Raw genomic sequence first — 15,556 nt, 5'->3', positions numbered from 1 at the left:
TTCCTGAAATTCCAGAAACCCATTTTCTTTCATCTAACTGAAAATACTTCACAGAATTTTCATTAACTAATGAACTTTCACTTAAATCCTTAGAATACAAGGTCCTTACCGAGAAAAACTTTGTTTTGCATTTCTTTTTCTTTTGATCTTCCAGATGCTTGATCATTTGAGGAGTATACACGGAGGATACAGGTTTAGAGGTTGTTGACATCACAAACGAGGTGGAGGAAGCAGCTGAAGCTGAAATGTAAATGCTCAACTATCATACATATTTCTACTGGAGTAAAAAAATCCAATGGCTATGCCGTCACACTTCGTTCCCTCGAACTCTGGATAATTCAAATACCACCCTTCGCCCAAACTCACCATCAGGTCCTGGAAAGATCCCTCTATAACGTCAAGTGTTCCATGGCTTAAACTACCTTCAACTTGAACAAATGCTGGTCCTGTCAAGTTCCAGCGATAAAAGTTGACTGTCATTTCCATAAGAACATGTGCTGTTTTATCAAGATTTCTAAAGTGCAGTATTCAAAGAACTTTTTTAAACCAAGAAACATTTATACACACAGCAACAATGGATATATCTCAGGTTAAGGTGACCAGCCAATCTAGGAAAGAATCTGACTGGTGCATAATACTGACGTTTACTTTACGAGAACATCAGCACTACAACAACAAAATATTGAACTAGTGACTCTATGTCTCGACATTTTCAATTTATCCCTTTAATTCTGCATATAGACTGTAAATTTGTGATACATCTGATAAACTATCTCAGGTTAAGGTGTCTCGGCATTATCATACAGCCTCCTAAAATAACACAGCTATATAAATTGTCAAGGTTTCAAAAATAATATTGACATTCCTGCTTTTATGTTGAAGGAACTCTGTGGGTATTATTTCAGAAACATGTAGGCAACAAACTTCCATAATGCAGCTGGACGGCTTCTGCACATGAAAGAATTCTAAATCCCATGCAGGTTTCAGTGAGAGCAAAAGATCGATTCACCAGAATATGCAAAAGGTGCTACCAGCTGCATTGAAAGCAAAGTGATTCCTTACTAATACTATTTGCAACCATGGTTTAATTACAAGCTCATACACTCATAAATAATTTAAAGTCCCTTATCACACTGGGCATACATTTTTTTATCAATTTATCTCAGGTTTAGGTGACCAGCCAATCCAGAAAGAATCTGACTGGTGCATAATACTGACGTTTACTTTACGAGAGCATCAGCACTACAACAAAACAGTGCTGAACTAGTGACTCTATGTCTCGAAAGAACTTGAAATTGGCTTTTTTTAAACTGTGATAAAAAATACTTTAAAACAAAAGACTTCAAGCCATTGTATTCATACAGAAGACAATAGTGAATACCTGCAGTGAAGACAAGACCATCGCCGTTGGCATGATTTTGCTGACCATCAGTGAGTGGGGATACTCTCATCACTGGTTTCTGAGCCTGACTTCCCGCTGGAAACTGTACCGTAGGGAAGTTGGTACCCGACTGTATCCCAGGCGACATCTTCAACTGTGATGCTGAGCTGGATACCACAGTTTTCAGACTGGGGCTTGCCATTGTCACAACTGGGGAACCATTCACTGATAACAAAAATTTTGAACATGAAAATTAGATTTTTTTTTAAATTTTGGTAATGATACATTTAAACTAAATGTGCTGTTGTCACTGAAACCAATATTCTGACCAGTCAGACTACACAAATTCAATGCAACTCCACACACATGGGTAAGCATAATCTAGTATCTTTTCTTTCATCAAAGTGGTTGGTATTCATCATGCAGGACATTAAAATGGGACCTGAACATCTGATCCATTACTGGCAGTGAATGTGCCTCGATTCTATATAATTTAACATGTATCAACTTTTAAATAACAATGCAATTTGGAGTATTATAAACACGGTTTCTGTGAATATCTAAAATGTTAACAACAAAAACATACTTACCAACTGATGATGTGGACACAACACTGGAGGTAGCCACAGTCTGAGGACCAGAGGATGTCTGTACTATTTGAAGGAAGCCTGAAAATACATTCCAATCCTGTAAGATACTGTATGTTATGGTTTCACAGTGTAATTAACACCAGGTCATAGTTTGACCAAATCCAGTTACTGTTTCAGAAATGACGTTCAACACAATTGTTCTGTCCGCCCGTCGAAATTTTCATCATATGTAGTGGTACAGTAACCATTTTAATCCATTTAAATTCAAATAAATTTGGAAGATGCAGGAGGAAGTGTACATCAGAAAAACACTATTATCAGTGCATGAAGTCTTCACTTGAGTCTATACAAAGTTTGCAACTTGTACTTCCATGTGAAAGGCCAGAGGCAGCAAACTCTGATTTTGATTTAATTGTCCATTTTCGCCAAAAACTTTTTTTGTACTTGTCCATGTTAAGGATATCTATAGTAAAATATGGTGAATTCTACTTGTACATATGGGCTCTGACACAAGCTGGCAAGTTTGACAATTCTTTTCGCAACCCTTTAAGGAATGCCTAGATGAATCATCCAGGCAGAAGATAGAATTCAGGATCATTAAGGCATACTGAAGATTCTATGCACCTAACTTCAATGTATTTTCCGTAGTTTAACTTCAATTTTAAATGCTGAAAAATAGAGCAAAATCTTAACTTTCTATTTCTGACAACAAATTAAAGTCAATCTGTCGACAAATTACCTGGCAGCTGTGACAGTTGATTAGAAGGCAACACCAGCCTGGTACCCTGCTCTGTGTGCTGGATCTGTACAGTTATAGGCTGACTACTGACTGGTTGCTGGCTACTGGTACTTGTTGTGCCTAAACAAATACGTACTTCATAAATACTTAAACAACAAAATTTTTTTCAAACAATCTTTACTATACATATACTAACATCATGCAAAATAAAAAATATGCGATACGAGTGAAACATTAAAAGATACATTATACTAGTACAAATCAACTGAAATTAGAAACTGTATATATAACTTACCCTGTCCTTGGATCTGAGGAGCAACAGTAGCCTGTAAAGGGGGCTGACTGGAGCCAGATAGAGTGGATGGTGCACTGACAGGTTTTATCACAGGGGCTGGGGACACAGATCTGCTATTCAGTGCCGGAGATGCTCGGCCAGACTGAAATATAACAAAATGTACAACAAACTTGTGATATCACACATTCCTTTTCTGTACAGTTAGACAGAAAAACAATTTATTTCTCAGCTAAGGAAAATAGTTGCAGAAGAAGAAAGCCAAATGCTGGAAAAGTCTACACTTCACATAAATTTTGTTCTAAATATATTTTTATGGACAGTTTTCATACATCAAGTATCAGCCATTAAAATTACACTTCTAGATTTCAAATGATATCAAAAAAAGTACTCAAACAGAGTAACTAAAATATTACTACTGTTACACAACCAGTGATAATCCTTCTGAAGTAAAATATCACAAAACATCGCCCTTAATATGACACAACATCCAAATCTAATTTCACAGACAAACCTTTGCCTCAAAAACAAATGAAATACCAGACAATTTTACAACATCAAGTACAACATGTATCCTATACCTGTACAGCAGGTGACACACATCTGATCGCATTGGTTTTCAGTTTTCCAGGTTGTGGTCGAGGTGGCGGACTAGGTTGTATCTCTATCTCCTCGATCAAGCGTCGAGGTGCCTGTAACTTTCTTACACGGTGAGCAATAAATGCAGGCAGGTCTCTCTCCATTTCTGCCAAACCAGGATACAGCTGAAGATCTACGTCCTGGAAGAAATGGTAAGCCATTCTGTACACTTCTGGCTATTTTTTAACCTTTCCATTTCAATGCTTGTACAACTAAACTTTATCTGACTGGTCTATCACTAAATTATTATTCAAAGGGGTGTTCACTTAAAATTTACTGACTGAATGGCGAACAGTACAGACCAAGATCAGCCTGCACGGATGTGCAGGTTGATCTTGGTCTGCACTGGCCGCAAAGGCAGAATCACTTGCCGCCAGCTGGCTAAAGTTCTCACAAACAGGAATTTTAAATTCTTTTCCTCATAAATAAACATTTATCTTCTCTGAAATAGTCTATTTCTTGCTATACTTACATTTAGAGGATCATAATCCAATACTTTGAGGACTAGAGATGCTGTATGATAAACAATGCCCTGCATTTGGAATGGAGAGATAATTGGTCTTGGATCAAACAGACTGGGATGATTGCACACTTTCCGCAATTGCATAAGGATGTTTATAACACTCATAAAATGTCCAGTTGCTAGTGTCTCTTTGGTTCTAGATAAAAAGAACAAAACTGATCACTAAAACAAGAGCTGTCTCCGTAGGATGACACATGCCCCCGATGGCACTTTGAATGAATAGTTATGGCCGATGTTAGAGTTTAGGACCTTTGACCTACGGACCTGGGTCTTGCGCGTGACACATCGTCTTACTGTGTCACACATTCATGCATAGTTATTTTAAAATCCATGCATGAATGACAAAGATATGGACCGGACATGCCCATCAATGCACTATCATGAAAAATGATCTTTAACGTCTAAGTGTGACCTTGACCTTTGAGCCACGGACCTGGGTCTTGCGTGTGACACGTCGTCTTATTGTGGTACACATTCATGCCAAGTTATTTGAAAATCCATCCATCGATGACAAAGATATGGACCAGACACGCCCATCAATGCACTATCCTTTAACGTCTAAGTGTGACCTTGACCTTTGAGCTACGGACCTGGGTCTTGCGCACTGCATGTCATCTTACTATGGTACACATTCATGCCAAGTTATTTGAAAATCCATCCATCGATGACAAAGATATGGACCGGACACGCCCATCAATGCACTATCCTTTAACGTCTAAGTGTGACCTTGACCTTTGAGCTACGGACCTGGGTCTTGCGCACTGCACGTCGTCTTACTGTGGTACACATTCATGCCAAGTTATTTGAAAATCCATCCATCGATGACAAAGATATGGACCGGACACGAAAATTGCGGACAGACAGACAGACGGTTCAAAAACTATATGCCTCCCTTCGGGGGCATAAAAAACATTCACAATACAAAAAGACATTCCAAAAAAATTATCATTTATGGGGTGTGGGGGAAATGGTGGAATAATACACCACATCAAATCCTAAGGAACAAGTTAATTCCATCTTATTTCATCCAAAACTGAAATAGACAAATATCACTCCGGGAGAACTACGTTCCAACGTAAGTCATGTCTCAACGATATCATGTGACATATCTCAACGACTTCTGGTTACCGTATCGCTCAATATGACACGGCATATATTATTTTCATATATAGCAATTACTTTTATGATATTTACTTATGTCTTGACTTGAACATGTATTCAGATTCTAAAAGTAATCGCATAAATTTATCAAAACATTTAATTTTTAAAAACAGTTTTCTGTTATTTAGAAAAAAGAAGCATTTTGCTATTTTCCAGAATAAAACAAATGTACTACATTTTTCAACAGCAATACTTACTGACATCAATGACCGATTAAAGCAATGCCAGTTATAATCTTAGAAACATATTACTGCAACTGCTTATCATAAACAGGCAATATTTATTTAATATCATGTTCCTCACTCTAACCGATGATGTTACTAACTCTAAACGCGACATAGGTAAGCGTTACTGACACTCATCGAAGTCTTGCGCTAAACATACTTATATTCGAGCGAAATGTACCAGCAAGTCTGTGACTGAAAATCAGATTTTGTCCAAGTATGTACAATGTACTAGTATTTTTTATCCTTTCTTTATTTCATTTGATATCTTACTAGCAATATGTACGGGGTAGCGCGGAGTTGACTTATACTATTGCATGCGCACACCTTAATTATTATTAAGTCTGTAAAAGATTCTTTTGAAGCACAGGACGCAACTAAGAAACCTGAAGTAAGCATGTAATCGTAGGTTATTAGATTGTATCTAGGTCTATGCACGCGTTCTGCAGCGGAAATAGAGACATATTGCGCGTCTTTATGAAGAATGAATGCCTATTTATCCATGCAAATCTAAAAAATCTTTTTATAATTACTACGTGTGTATTATTCCTTATTTCTTGCACCCCGACTGCGTTTCCGATGATTTTACTCATGCCGGCAAAACCCATCTGGCACCCCCCATGCCAGATGACTCTCGTGCTGTTACTGACAACTAGTGGTTCATGCACTGATAATATATTGTATATGTTAAATACGAAATAAGCAGGTACCTTGATATTTTTCTCTGTTCCTTAAAGTGTATTTTTCGATTCAAAATACGTTAGTTTACCGTAAGAACATAACGTTACGCTATAAATGATAAAACTAAAAGTGGAACTTTGTTATTGTGCGTAACACAAAACACCATGACGTCACTTCTGCTTACGGACGTTAATTTCCCGCGCTCTGTGTTCATTCTCTATTATAAGAAAGAGTGCTACGTAAGTATTTCTACCTGTTACTTGTAAAATACGGTATTCAAGAAAAATAATTTGCCAGAATAAAATGCCAACATGTATACGATATGCAAAAAAAAATACCAGTCAGGGTGTTTACGAATCGGATAGAAATATCCGTCCCTCGCCACCTGCGCATGGTGGTAATTCGGCAAGCCATGACAGATATTATTAATCAATGATAAAAAAGTTGTTCTTGCATATCGGACTGGCGTTTCCGGTTATTTTACCCATGCCGGCAAAACCTATCTGTCACCCCCATGCCAGATGACTCTCGTGCTGTTAATGACAACTATTGGTTCATACACTAATAATATATTGTTTATGTAAAATACGAAAAAAGCATGTACCTCATAGTTTCTCTCCGTTCCTTATAGTATAATCTCTCGATTCAAAATACGTTAGTTTACCATAAAAACTAACGTTACGCTACAAACGACAAACTAAAGTGGAACTTTGTTATTGTGCGTAACGCAAAACATCATGACGTCACTTCTGCTTACGGACCTTATTTTCCCGCGCTTTGTGTTCATTCTCCACTATAAGAAAGAGTGCTAAAAAGAAACTATTTCTACCTTTTGTAAAATACGTTATGCAAGAAAAAACGTCTGCCAGAATAAAATGGTAACATGTATACGATACGCAGGAAAAAATATCAGTCATGTGTTTACAAAATCGGATGGAAATATCTGTCCTTCGGCCACCTGCGCATGGCGTTAATTCGGCAAGCCTCATTACCGCCCAATGCGCAGTGCCCTCGGGACGGATATTTCTATCCGATTCGCAAACACATGATAGATATTATTATTCTTTAACCCAAGTGGAACAGAAAATGTCCTTGTTAAAGAACTTAAAAAATTACGACATACATGAAACTGACGCCACAATTGACGGTACCGCACCCGAAATAAAACAAAAACGTCAATATTTATAGGTTATTGACTTTGTATGTGGATATAATGCACTTGTTCTGCAGCAGTAAGATTGCGCGACTTTAGGAGCGAAAGAACGAGTACATATCCACGTACAAGTTGATAACGTTTTTATTACATACCTACGTAATTACTTTATGTCTAAATTCTCTTTCGGGTACAAAAACAGGAAAAAATACGAGAAGAATTTCCTCCGAAAATCTAATAAACAAATCAAGCTGCCGTATTCATATTTTCCACAAGTTGAAACGTCAAATAGATGTCGCAACGTCCCGCAGGACGGTACGTCATAGACATCACGCGATTCTTTCCATTTAAACGTTTAGAAAACATTACCTCTGATCTGAAAGCGTTGTCTGCAATATGTACAGTTTAATATATGGGAGAGTGGTGCCTTTGAGTATATGGCCCTGCCAAGGGGTGATTATAGCCCGAGGGCTATTATTTTCTTTCAGGGCCATTATCACTAAAAGACACCGTTCTCCCATCTATTTACCTGTTTATTACACGTGTACCTATAATCGTTAAGAAAAGTTTAAAGTGCATTTTTCATTTGTTCGAGCATTTACTGGGGTTTTTCAGTTTCTATACCATTTGGATAAGGGGCTACATGTTGTATAAAATCAAATGCCTTGATAGTTGTACTTTCTTACATAAAGCATAATTTAGGGTTGAAAAGAAAAACATTTCATGAAGAATTGCTACGAAGTTAATATACGACTGGGTTGTGTTTTTCTTGCCATAATCGCATGTCTAGTGTTTTATCCTGTCACTTGCAGTATTTTCGACCCGATATCAGGGTGCCGTATATCTTTATTGATATACCGTCAGTTGACACGTGACCAGTGATATACGGTCAGTTGATCATGTGACCTTATGAACAATTTTGTTGTCATAAGAAATTTTGCATTGAAACCATCACTATTGTGTTGGAAATGTCCGAACTCAGAAAATGAGTGGTCAAATAATGAGTTTTTATTAAAAAACGAAGAAGTCATTGCGATTTTGTCGGTCATTATATAAGTGACTTCATTACGAATATGACGTCATTGAAACGGTTGTCGCACACTTATTTTTGTAAAATAAATTACCAAATATCGAAAAAGAAGTAATGACAAGATAAATATAATAAAAAGGTTAATGCCTAAGATGGAGAAAGTTTATCTGGCTCGGCTCCGGACGTTATCAGGTTCGCCTTCGGCTCTCCCGATACCTCCTCCACCTCGCCAGATAAACTTTCTCATCTACGGCACTAACCTATTATTCTCTATATAATCGCCCAAGGGCTTTATTCCGAGGACCATTATGAAACTAGGTGGCCATTGCGGCTAGAAGGCACAACCAGCCGTTTATGACTTTTTTTTTATCATATACGTTCACTTAATATTTATTTTGGTATTTTCATTTTAAAATTTTTCCAAACACCTAAAAGAATTATTTGTTTTAACTTTTTTTATCAACAATGCCATCAATATTTGACAATCGATCTGATTCAGCGACCTTTCAATCGCCATAAATAATGTTGCTTCATGACGTCACATCAAAACGCGCTGACGTTTCTGGTTACCCCGGGCCGTTATGGTTATGGCGCCAGAGGCGCACTGCGCCATTATGGATACATAAACAGAAGCCGTAATGACCGTTTTTAAACGGCTTTTGTTACTATTTATAGTAACGTATATAATAAGGAAAATATTGCACGATCGCAGTCGACTGAAACTCAATTTAAATATTTTAGATACGTAATAAGAAAAATACACCGGACTGGCCTTTCCGTCGACTTTACCAATGCCTGCAAAACCCATCTGGCACCTCATGCGATGGCTCTCGTGCTTGTTATGACAACTTGCGCTGCTTTGATATTTTATGATATTTTATTTGTGAACTTAGACAATATCATGTACCTTGAGACCTTCTCTTCGTCCTATTTTAATACATGTAGTATTTTTGTCGGTCTGAATACGTTTATTTTACGGAAAGAACATACCGTTATACTTTAAACGATAAAACTAAAGTGGAACTTTGTTATTAATTGTGCTTCACTGAATGTAATGACGTACTTCGGCTTACGGACGTTCATTTCCCGCCCTGTGGGTGCATGCTCTGCCATAAGAATGAGAACTGCAAATGAAGTGTTCTAATTGCTTTTAAGATTTCTGTTGTTATTTGTAAAATACGGCATGCAACAAAAATGATCTGTCAGAATGAAACGCTAAATTTTTATACGATATGCAAGAAAAAAAATCAGTTATGTGTTTACGAACTCGACAGAAATATCCGTCCTGAGAGCACTTGCGCCTTTTATGGTTACGAGTTATGACGTCTCAGGTTCCTAATACATTTGCACGACGTAATAATAATATTATATGCGGACAAAATGAGCAATACGCTTGCACATGGTGTCGAAAACATTGTTACGAAATAGCTAATTTATGTGGAAAGTTCTTGGAGTAATGCTTTACGATCCTAATTATCTATACAGTATTGATTGCCGGCGTACGCATGTACGTATATCTAATAAGTGTAATTTTCTACAAGTTCAAATGGTAATTATGATGCTGAGACTTTGCAACACTGTATGTGAGATGTTGTCACATAATGTATGTTATCGTTGCGGCCTTGCAACATTTATGTAGCTTACATAAGTGTATTTGTAACTAGTTCGTTGTATCTTGCAAAATGCTGCAAATAGCTAATATATCTTCTACACATCTAACTTATCTTTTCAGTTATAAAAACGTAAAATATATGCTTAATTACACATAATACGTGAATCAACAAGGTCATTCGAAGCGATACCGTAGCTTCATCGTTGAGGTATGTCACATGATATCGATGAGACTTGACTTACGTTGGAACGTAGTTCTCCTGGAGTGAATATATATCCCAATGATAAAAGCTGTTTTTGCCAAAACATGTGTGAAGTGTTTTTAAAAATTGTCTACAAAACAACCTTGAATCTTGGGAGACCAGAAATTCGACCTTTATTCTTGAACACAATTGCTGCTTGTCAATTACACTATCTCAAATAATACTTGCATTTCAAAATATACATATGCACTACTTGTTGCAAATCATGCGACCGAGTACCACATGTTAAGTTGTAGCCGGTGTCTGTGTTTGCTTATTTATCTGTGAGGAACTGACAAATACTTCTTTTGGGGGAAACCCAATCAAGTATGTGAGAGCAGATTCCTCAACTTACTGGAAAATACAACAGCACATCTGTGCAAGCAAAATGTGTCCATCAAGTTTGTGGATACAGGATTAGGTAATTTGGCGTAAACTAAGCAAGTTGCAAACAGACTGACGGATCACATAGTACCTCCATCTGAACACAACATGACAGAGACAATGACCTTTCGACTTAGAAACCTCAAATTGAGAGGGGTCCATGGTGGCAATATTCAGTATCATCGTGACCTTGATCTACTGACCTCAAAATCATGCCCACGGCAAATGTGCCTGGCAAGTTGAAGGATGGTAGATAAAAAGTTTTCAGGATACTGAACACAATGACCTTGACCTTTAACCCACTGACCTCATAATCAACAGGGATCATTCACTACCAAGGAGCAATGTGCCTTCAAAGTTTGTGAAAAGTAGGTGTAAGCATTCTTGTGATATTTAGAAACTTCATTTTTGAATAAACTGTCACCGAGACCAAGCCTTTCCCTATTGAAGATTTTCAAAAGCAAGGGGTCCTTACTTTCCCTGAGCCATGAATTCATCATAGAGGAATCGTTGACGTTTGGAAAGGTGACACATCACAACATGCTCGTATTTCTTTGGCATTTGTTTCTCTACATCGTCTTTTAATCGTCTCAACAGGAATGGCCGCAACACCTGAAAGAAGACAGAATATTTATATTTTTTTTTACAGCCAAGAACTTCGAACTTATTAACTGGATACATGGGTGAAAGTTAGAAAATCTGAAAATACTGAAAGAAATATCTGGGGGCCAGGGGGCCGATAGGGCCCCCGGTGGGTCCAGGGCAAAGCCCTGGCTAGGGGTCCAGGGGGCCAGCGGCCCCGGAAGCTCCTGAAATACAGCAATTTCCAAGTACTGTACAAAACTTTTCCTGATAAGTAGACTCCTCTGTATTTCAGTTTTGGAGACTTCTGCAAACAACAATTCAAGACCTTATTTTTCAAAAATTAATTTGTAATTTTATTATTTCCACACTATTTCACAATATACAATGCGATTACATTCAAATTCTTATCATTGTTATTGTTTGTTGCCTCATTGGTATACAGTGATAAGATCTGTCCTTTAAGATTTTTCTTTAGGTCATCCTTCTAACTTTTGGCAATGCTATGTGTGTTTACGTATGTGCCACTGGTTATGGCATGTTGTTTATCCAGCCTGTCTTGCATAGATTCAGTGTTCTTAGTACCATTAGAAGAACCTGGCAGAACCTGAAAGTAAACAAATGGACAAAGTATTAAATGACATACAAAACTATACAGAAGAGCCATACAAGACATCAAGAACAGTCCCAAATTTAGACATATATATATATATAAAAAAAAATTGGGCATGGGTTCCCCAAAGAAATTGGCTTCTTTGGTTTAAACTGACACTTTGCTGCTGGGCTCATAAGTTCAGGGCAAGCTAAACTAATATTTACTCAGAATTAACAGACCAGTCCCAGCAAGCAAGTGTATATGGCCAGTAAAGCAAGGAGAAGACAGAAGAAAGGAAGAGGGTGGGGTCACATCCATGCCAAAATTGCCTGAATTAAGGATACAATAATGTATGAAGTTCAGGTAACACTGTTAAAGACTGTGTTTCAGTATTTTGGAGTATGTTTAATACCCTTATTTTTATTTGAATTTGAGGCATACTTGTCATGGATGTTGTGAGTTTTAGTACCTCTTCCATATAGATTAAGCATTTATAAACAGATAATGAAAAATCATCTCACCTCAGTTTTCACAACTCGAGTGTTTTTTTCTGGTGTTTGCCGTCCTCGCAGTGAAGTCTGATACCTTTCTTTCCATTGGATTTGTAATTAATCGTTTGTGCAATATGCAACACATCAAATATCTATCTAGCCTTCTAGGTCTCACTATCAGACCATTTCAATCTTTCAGAATCGAACTCGGACAACTGCCATCGCCGTTAAATTTTGTTCTTGGTTTGTTTCTCAATCTCCTTGGTGTAAAATAATTAATCGTTTGTGCAATATGCAACACATCAAATATCTATCTGATATATATTTAATCCGTTGGTAGAAACTTGATGATGGTCAGATCGGTCATTTTCTTCAGTATTGTGAACAATCGAAATTTCTGCCTCCGATTAGCAGTAATCAACAGGTTTTTGGTTGTCGTAAAAGGAGGTCATAAAGTATCACGCGTGCTGAAATGATTCGTTAACCATCGGTTACACACGGAAATTTCAAATAGAATCTTCACTCTTATCCGCGGAAATAACCGATCTACAGTCTATTTTTGGATGAATAATCGCCAGCGTTCGGTTATTATCGGCTATAGAATAATGTTACATACGGTATTCCTAACGGAAAAGGACGATGCAAGTGTTGCAATCAGCGCTATTTTTAGCATCCTTGAAAATATTAATGCCATTATTTTGCCATTGATAGACGACCGCACTGGAACAATGACTACGGGACGAGTTGACTTGATCCCCCCCCCCCCCCCCCCCCCCCCCCCACGAAAATCTCATCGGATTTACACGATTTGGAAAAATGACCTTTGGGAAGGTCCAAAATACGGAATTCCGTCATAATACGGAAAACTTTCACCCATGTGGATATGTAAGAACTGAACATAAAGCACGATTCATACAGAACACCCCGAGACATAATTCAAGTACTTCCCAAGGACATTTCAGGTACTTTTTCAGAGACTATTTTTCTCGAAACCATGTCTTGAAATCTTAGTCAAAACAACTTGTATGAGCTATTTCCAAAAATGGCGTTCTAGTACAAATTGCAATCTGTATACACTACAATAAAACACCTTCACAGACAGTTACTTATGACAACTACTTGTGTATATCAGAATCAGTAAGTGACCAAATACAGTATTTACTTTCAAATTACCTTCATTTTTTTCTAATTCTTCTTTAAATCTATTCTTTCGACAAAGCAAGTTGCAGACAAAACATTTTTCATGAGTTTTGAAAGTTCTTCTCCAGGTTTTCTTTTAATCATTTTAAAGGACACATCAAACTCAATGACATTGTGCGAACACTGGAAGGTGTTTTAGACTTCAAATGTTTCTGTGAAAGCTGATCCGGTGTGGTAAAGATGCCACCTCAGATGGATGTTACAGACTTTTGTTCTTTGAGAAAACTCACCCATACTGTCACAACATACAGCTAGGCTATCATTTCTCAACTGGCATCTCCAAGAAACTTAAAACATATTACTATTTCATATTCACAAGGCATTGTATGTGTTTCTATGTTTCTGTGAAAGCTGATCCGGTGTGGTATAGATGCCACTTCAGATGGATGTTACAGACTTTGGTTCTTTGAGAAAACTCACCTAAACTGTCACAAAATACAGCTAGGCTATCATTTCTCAACTCCTTTTCCAAAATACTTGAATGCAAACATACACCCACATGAGCCAGACACCTCAATATGTTTCTAATAAGTCAGTGAAAGCTGGTCTAGTGACGTACAGAAGTCACCTAAAATGAATGTTACAGACTTCTGCTCTTGAAGAGAACTCACCTAATATGCTACAATATAGAGCTTGGCTATCATTTCTCAACCAGGTTTTTCAGCACTACTACTTTACAGGCACAAGAGCCAAACTAAGCTTTAATATTGGCTTTCCATGTTCCTGTGAAAGCTGATCTAGTGTGGTACAGAAACCACCTCAGATAAATAATACAGACTTCTAATCTTTGAGAAAACTCACCTAAACTGTCACAATATACAACTAGGCTATCATTTCTCAATTATAAATATTAAATTTCCATCACATTATTACTGCAACATATATACAAGACCAAACCAAACTTTTATGCAATTTCCATGTTTCTGTGAAAGCTGACCAGTGTGGTACAGAAACCACCTCAGATAAATGTTACAGACTTCTAATCTATGAGAAAACTCACCTATACTGTTACAATATACAACTAGGCTATCATTTCTCAACTATAAATATTAAATTTCCATCACATTATTACTGCAACATATACATAAGGGCCAAACCAAACTTTTATGCAATTTCCATGTTTCTGTGAAAGCTGATCCAGTGTGGTACAGAAACCACCTCAGATAAATGTTACAGACTTTAATCTTTGAGAAAACTCACCTATACTGTTACAATACACAGCTAGGCTATCATTTCTCAACTATAAATATTAAATTTCCATCACATTATTTCTGCAACATATATACAAGACCAAACCAAACTTTTATGCATTTTCCATGTTTCTGTGAAAGCTGATCCAGTGTGGTACAGAAACCACCTCAGATAAATGTTACAGACTTCTAATCTTTGAGAAAACTCACCTATACTGTTACAATATACAACTAGGCTATCATTTCTCAACTATAAATATTAAATTTCCATCACATTATTACTGCAACATATACACAAGGGCCAAACCAAACTTTTTTGCAATTTCAATGTTTCTGTGAAAGCTGATCCAGTGTGGTACAGAAACCACCTCAGATAAATGTTACAGACTTCTAATCTTTGAGAAAACTCACCTATACTGTTACAATACACAGCTAGGCTATCATTTCTCAACTATAAATATTAATTACTACTGCAACAAATACGCAAGGGCCAAACCAAACTTGTATGCAATTTCTGTTTCTGTGAAAGCTGATCCAGTGTGGTATAGATGCCACCTCAGATGGATGTTCCAGACTTTTGTTCTTTGAGAAAACTCACCTATACGGTCACAACACACAGCTAGGCTATCATTTCTCAACTGGTACTGTGTAATACTTCTATTTGTACAATGGAAATGTAAGACATCAACAAATACTGATAAAATTTAACAGAGCGAACCAATTAGCCAACAAACACTTTGAAATACAAGTGTGATTACCCAGGCCTTTCTGAAAGCTTCATAGAACTACACCTTGAATAACTAAGGAACCTTGCCCAAACTTAAATAACGAATGTATTGTACTAACAA

General features: G+C 37.2%; 1 protein-coding gene across 1 annotated transcript in view; it reads right to left on the bottom strand.

The window, feature by feature from the left end:
• LOC123533171 (helicase domino-like) overlaps window positions 1-15,556 on the bottom strand; it is a 91,044-nt gene that overhangs the window by 27,930 nt on the left and 47,558 nt on the right. The window contains exons 21-28 of the mRNA XM_053520468.1: window positions 11,126-11,262; window positions 4,114-4,300; window positions 3,584-3,781; window positions 3,006-3,147; window positions 2,711-2,830; window positions 1,972-2,049; window positions 1,382-1,606; window positions 110-240 (exon numbers count right to left, since the gene is read on the bottom strand). Of these exons, the coding sequence (XP_053376443.1) occupies window positions 110-240; window positions 1,382-1,606; window positions 1,972-2,049; window positions 2,711-2,830; window positions 3,006-3,147; window positions 3,584-3,781; window positions 4,114-4,300; window positions 11,126-11,262 (1,218 nt within the window). The remainder of the gene's footprint in view (window positions 1-109; window positions 241-1,381; window positions 1,607-1,971; window positions 2,050-2,710; window positions 2,831-3,005; window positions 3,148-3,583; window positions 3,782-4,113; window positions 4,301-11,125; window positions 11,263-15,556) is intronic.

Source organism: Mercenaria mercenaria, chromosome 12, assembly GCF_021730395.1.
Source record: "Mercenaria mercenaria strain notata chromosome 12, MADL_Memer_1, whole genome shotgun sequence".
Classification (NCBI taxonomy): domain Eukaryota; kingdom Metazoa; phylum Mollusca; class Bivalvia; order Venerida; family Veneridae; genus Mercenaria; species Mercenaria mercenaria.
This window is presented reverse-complemented; position numbering and strand designations above follow the sequence as displayed.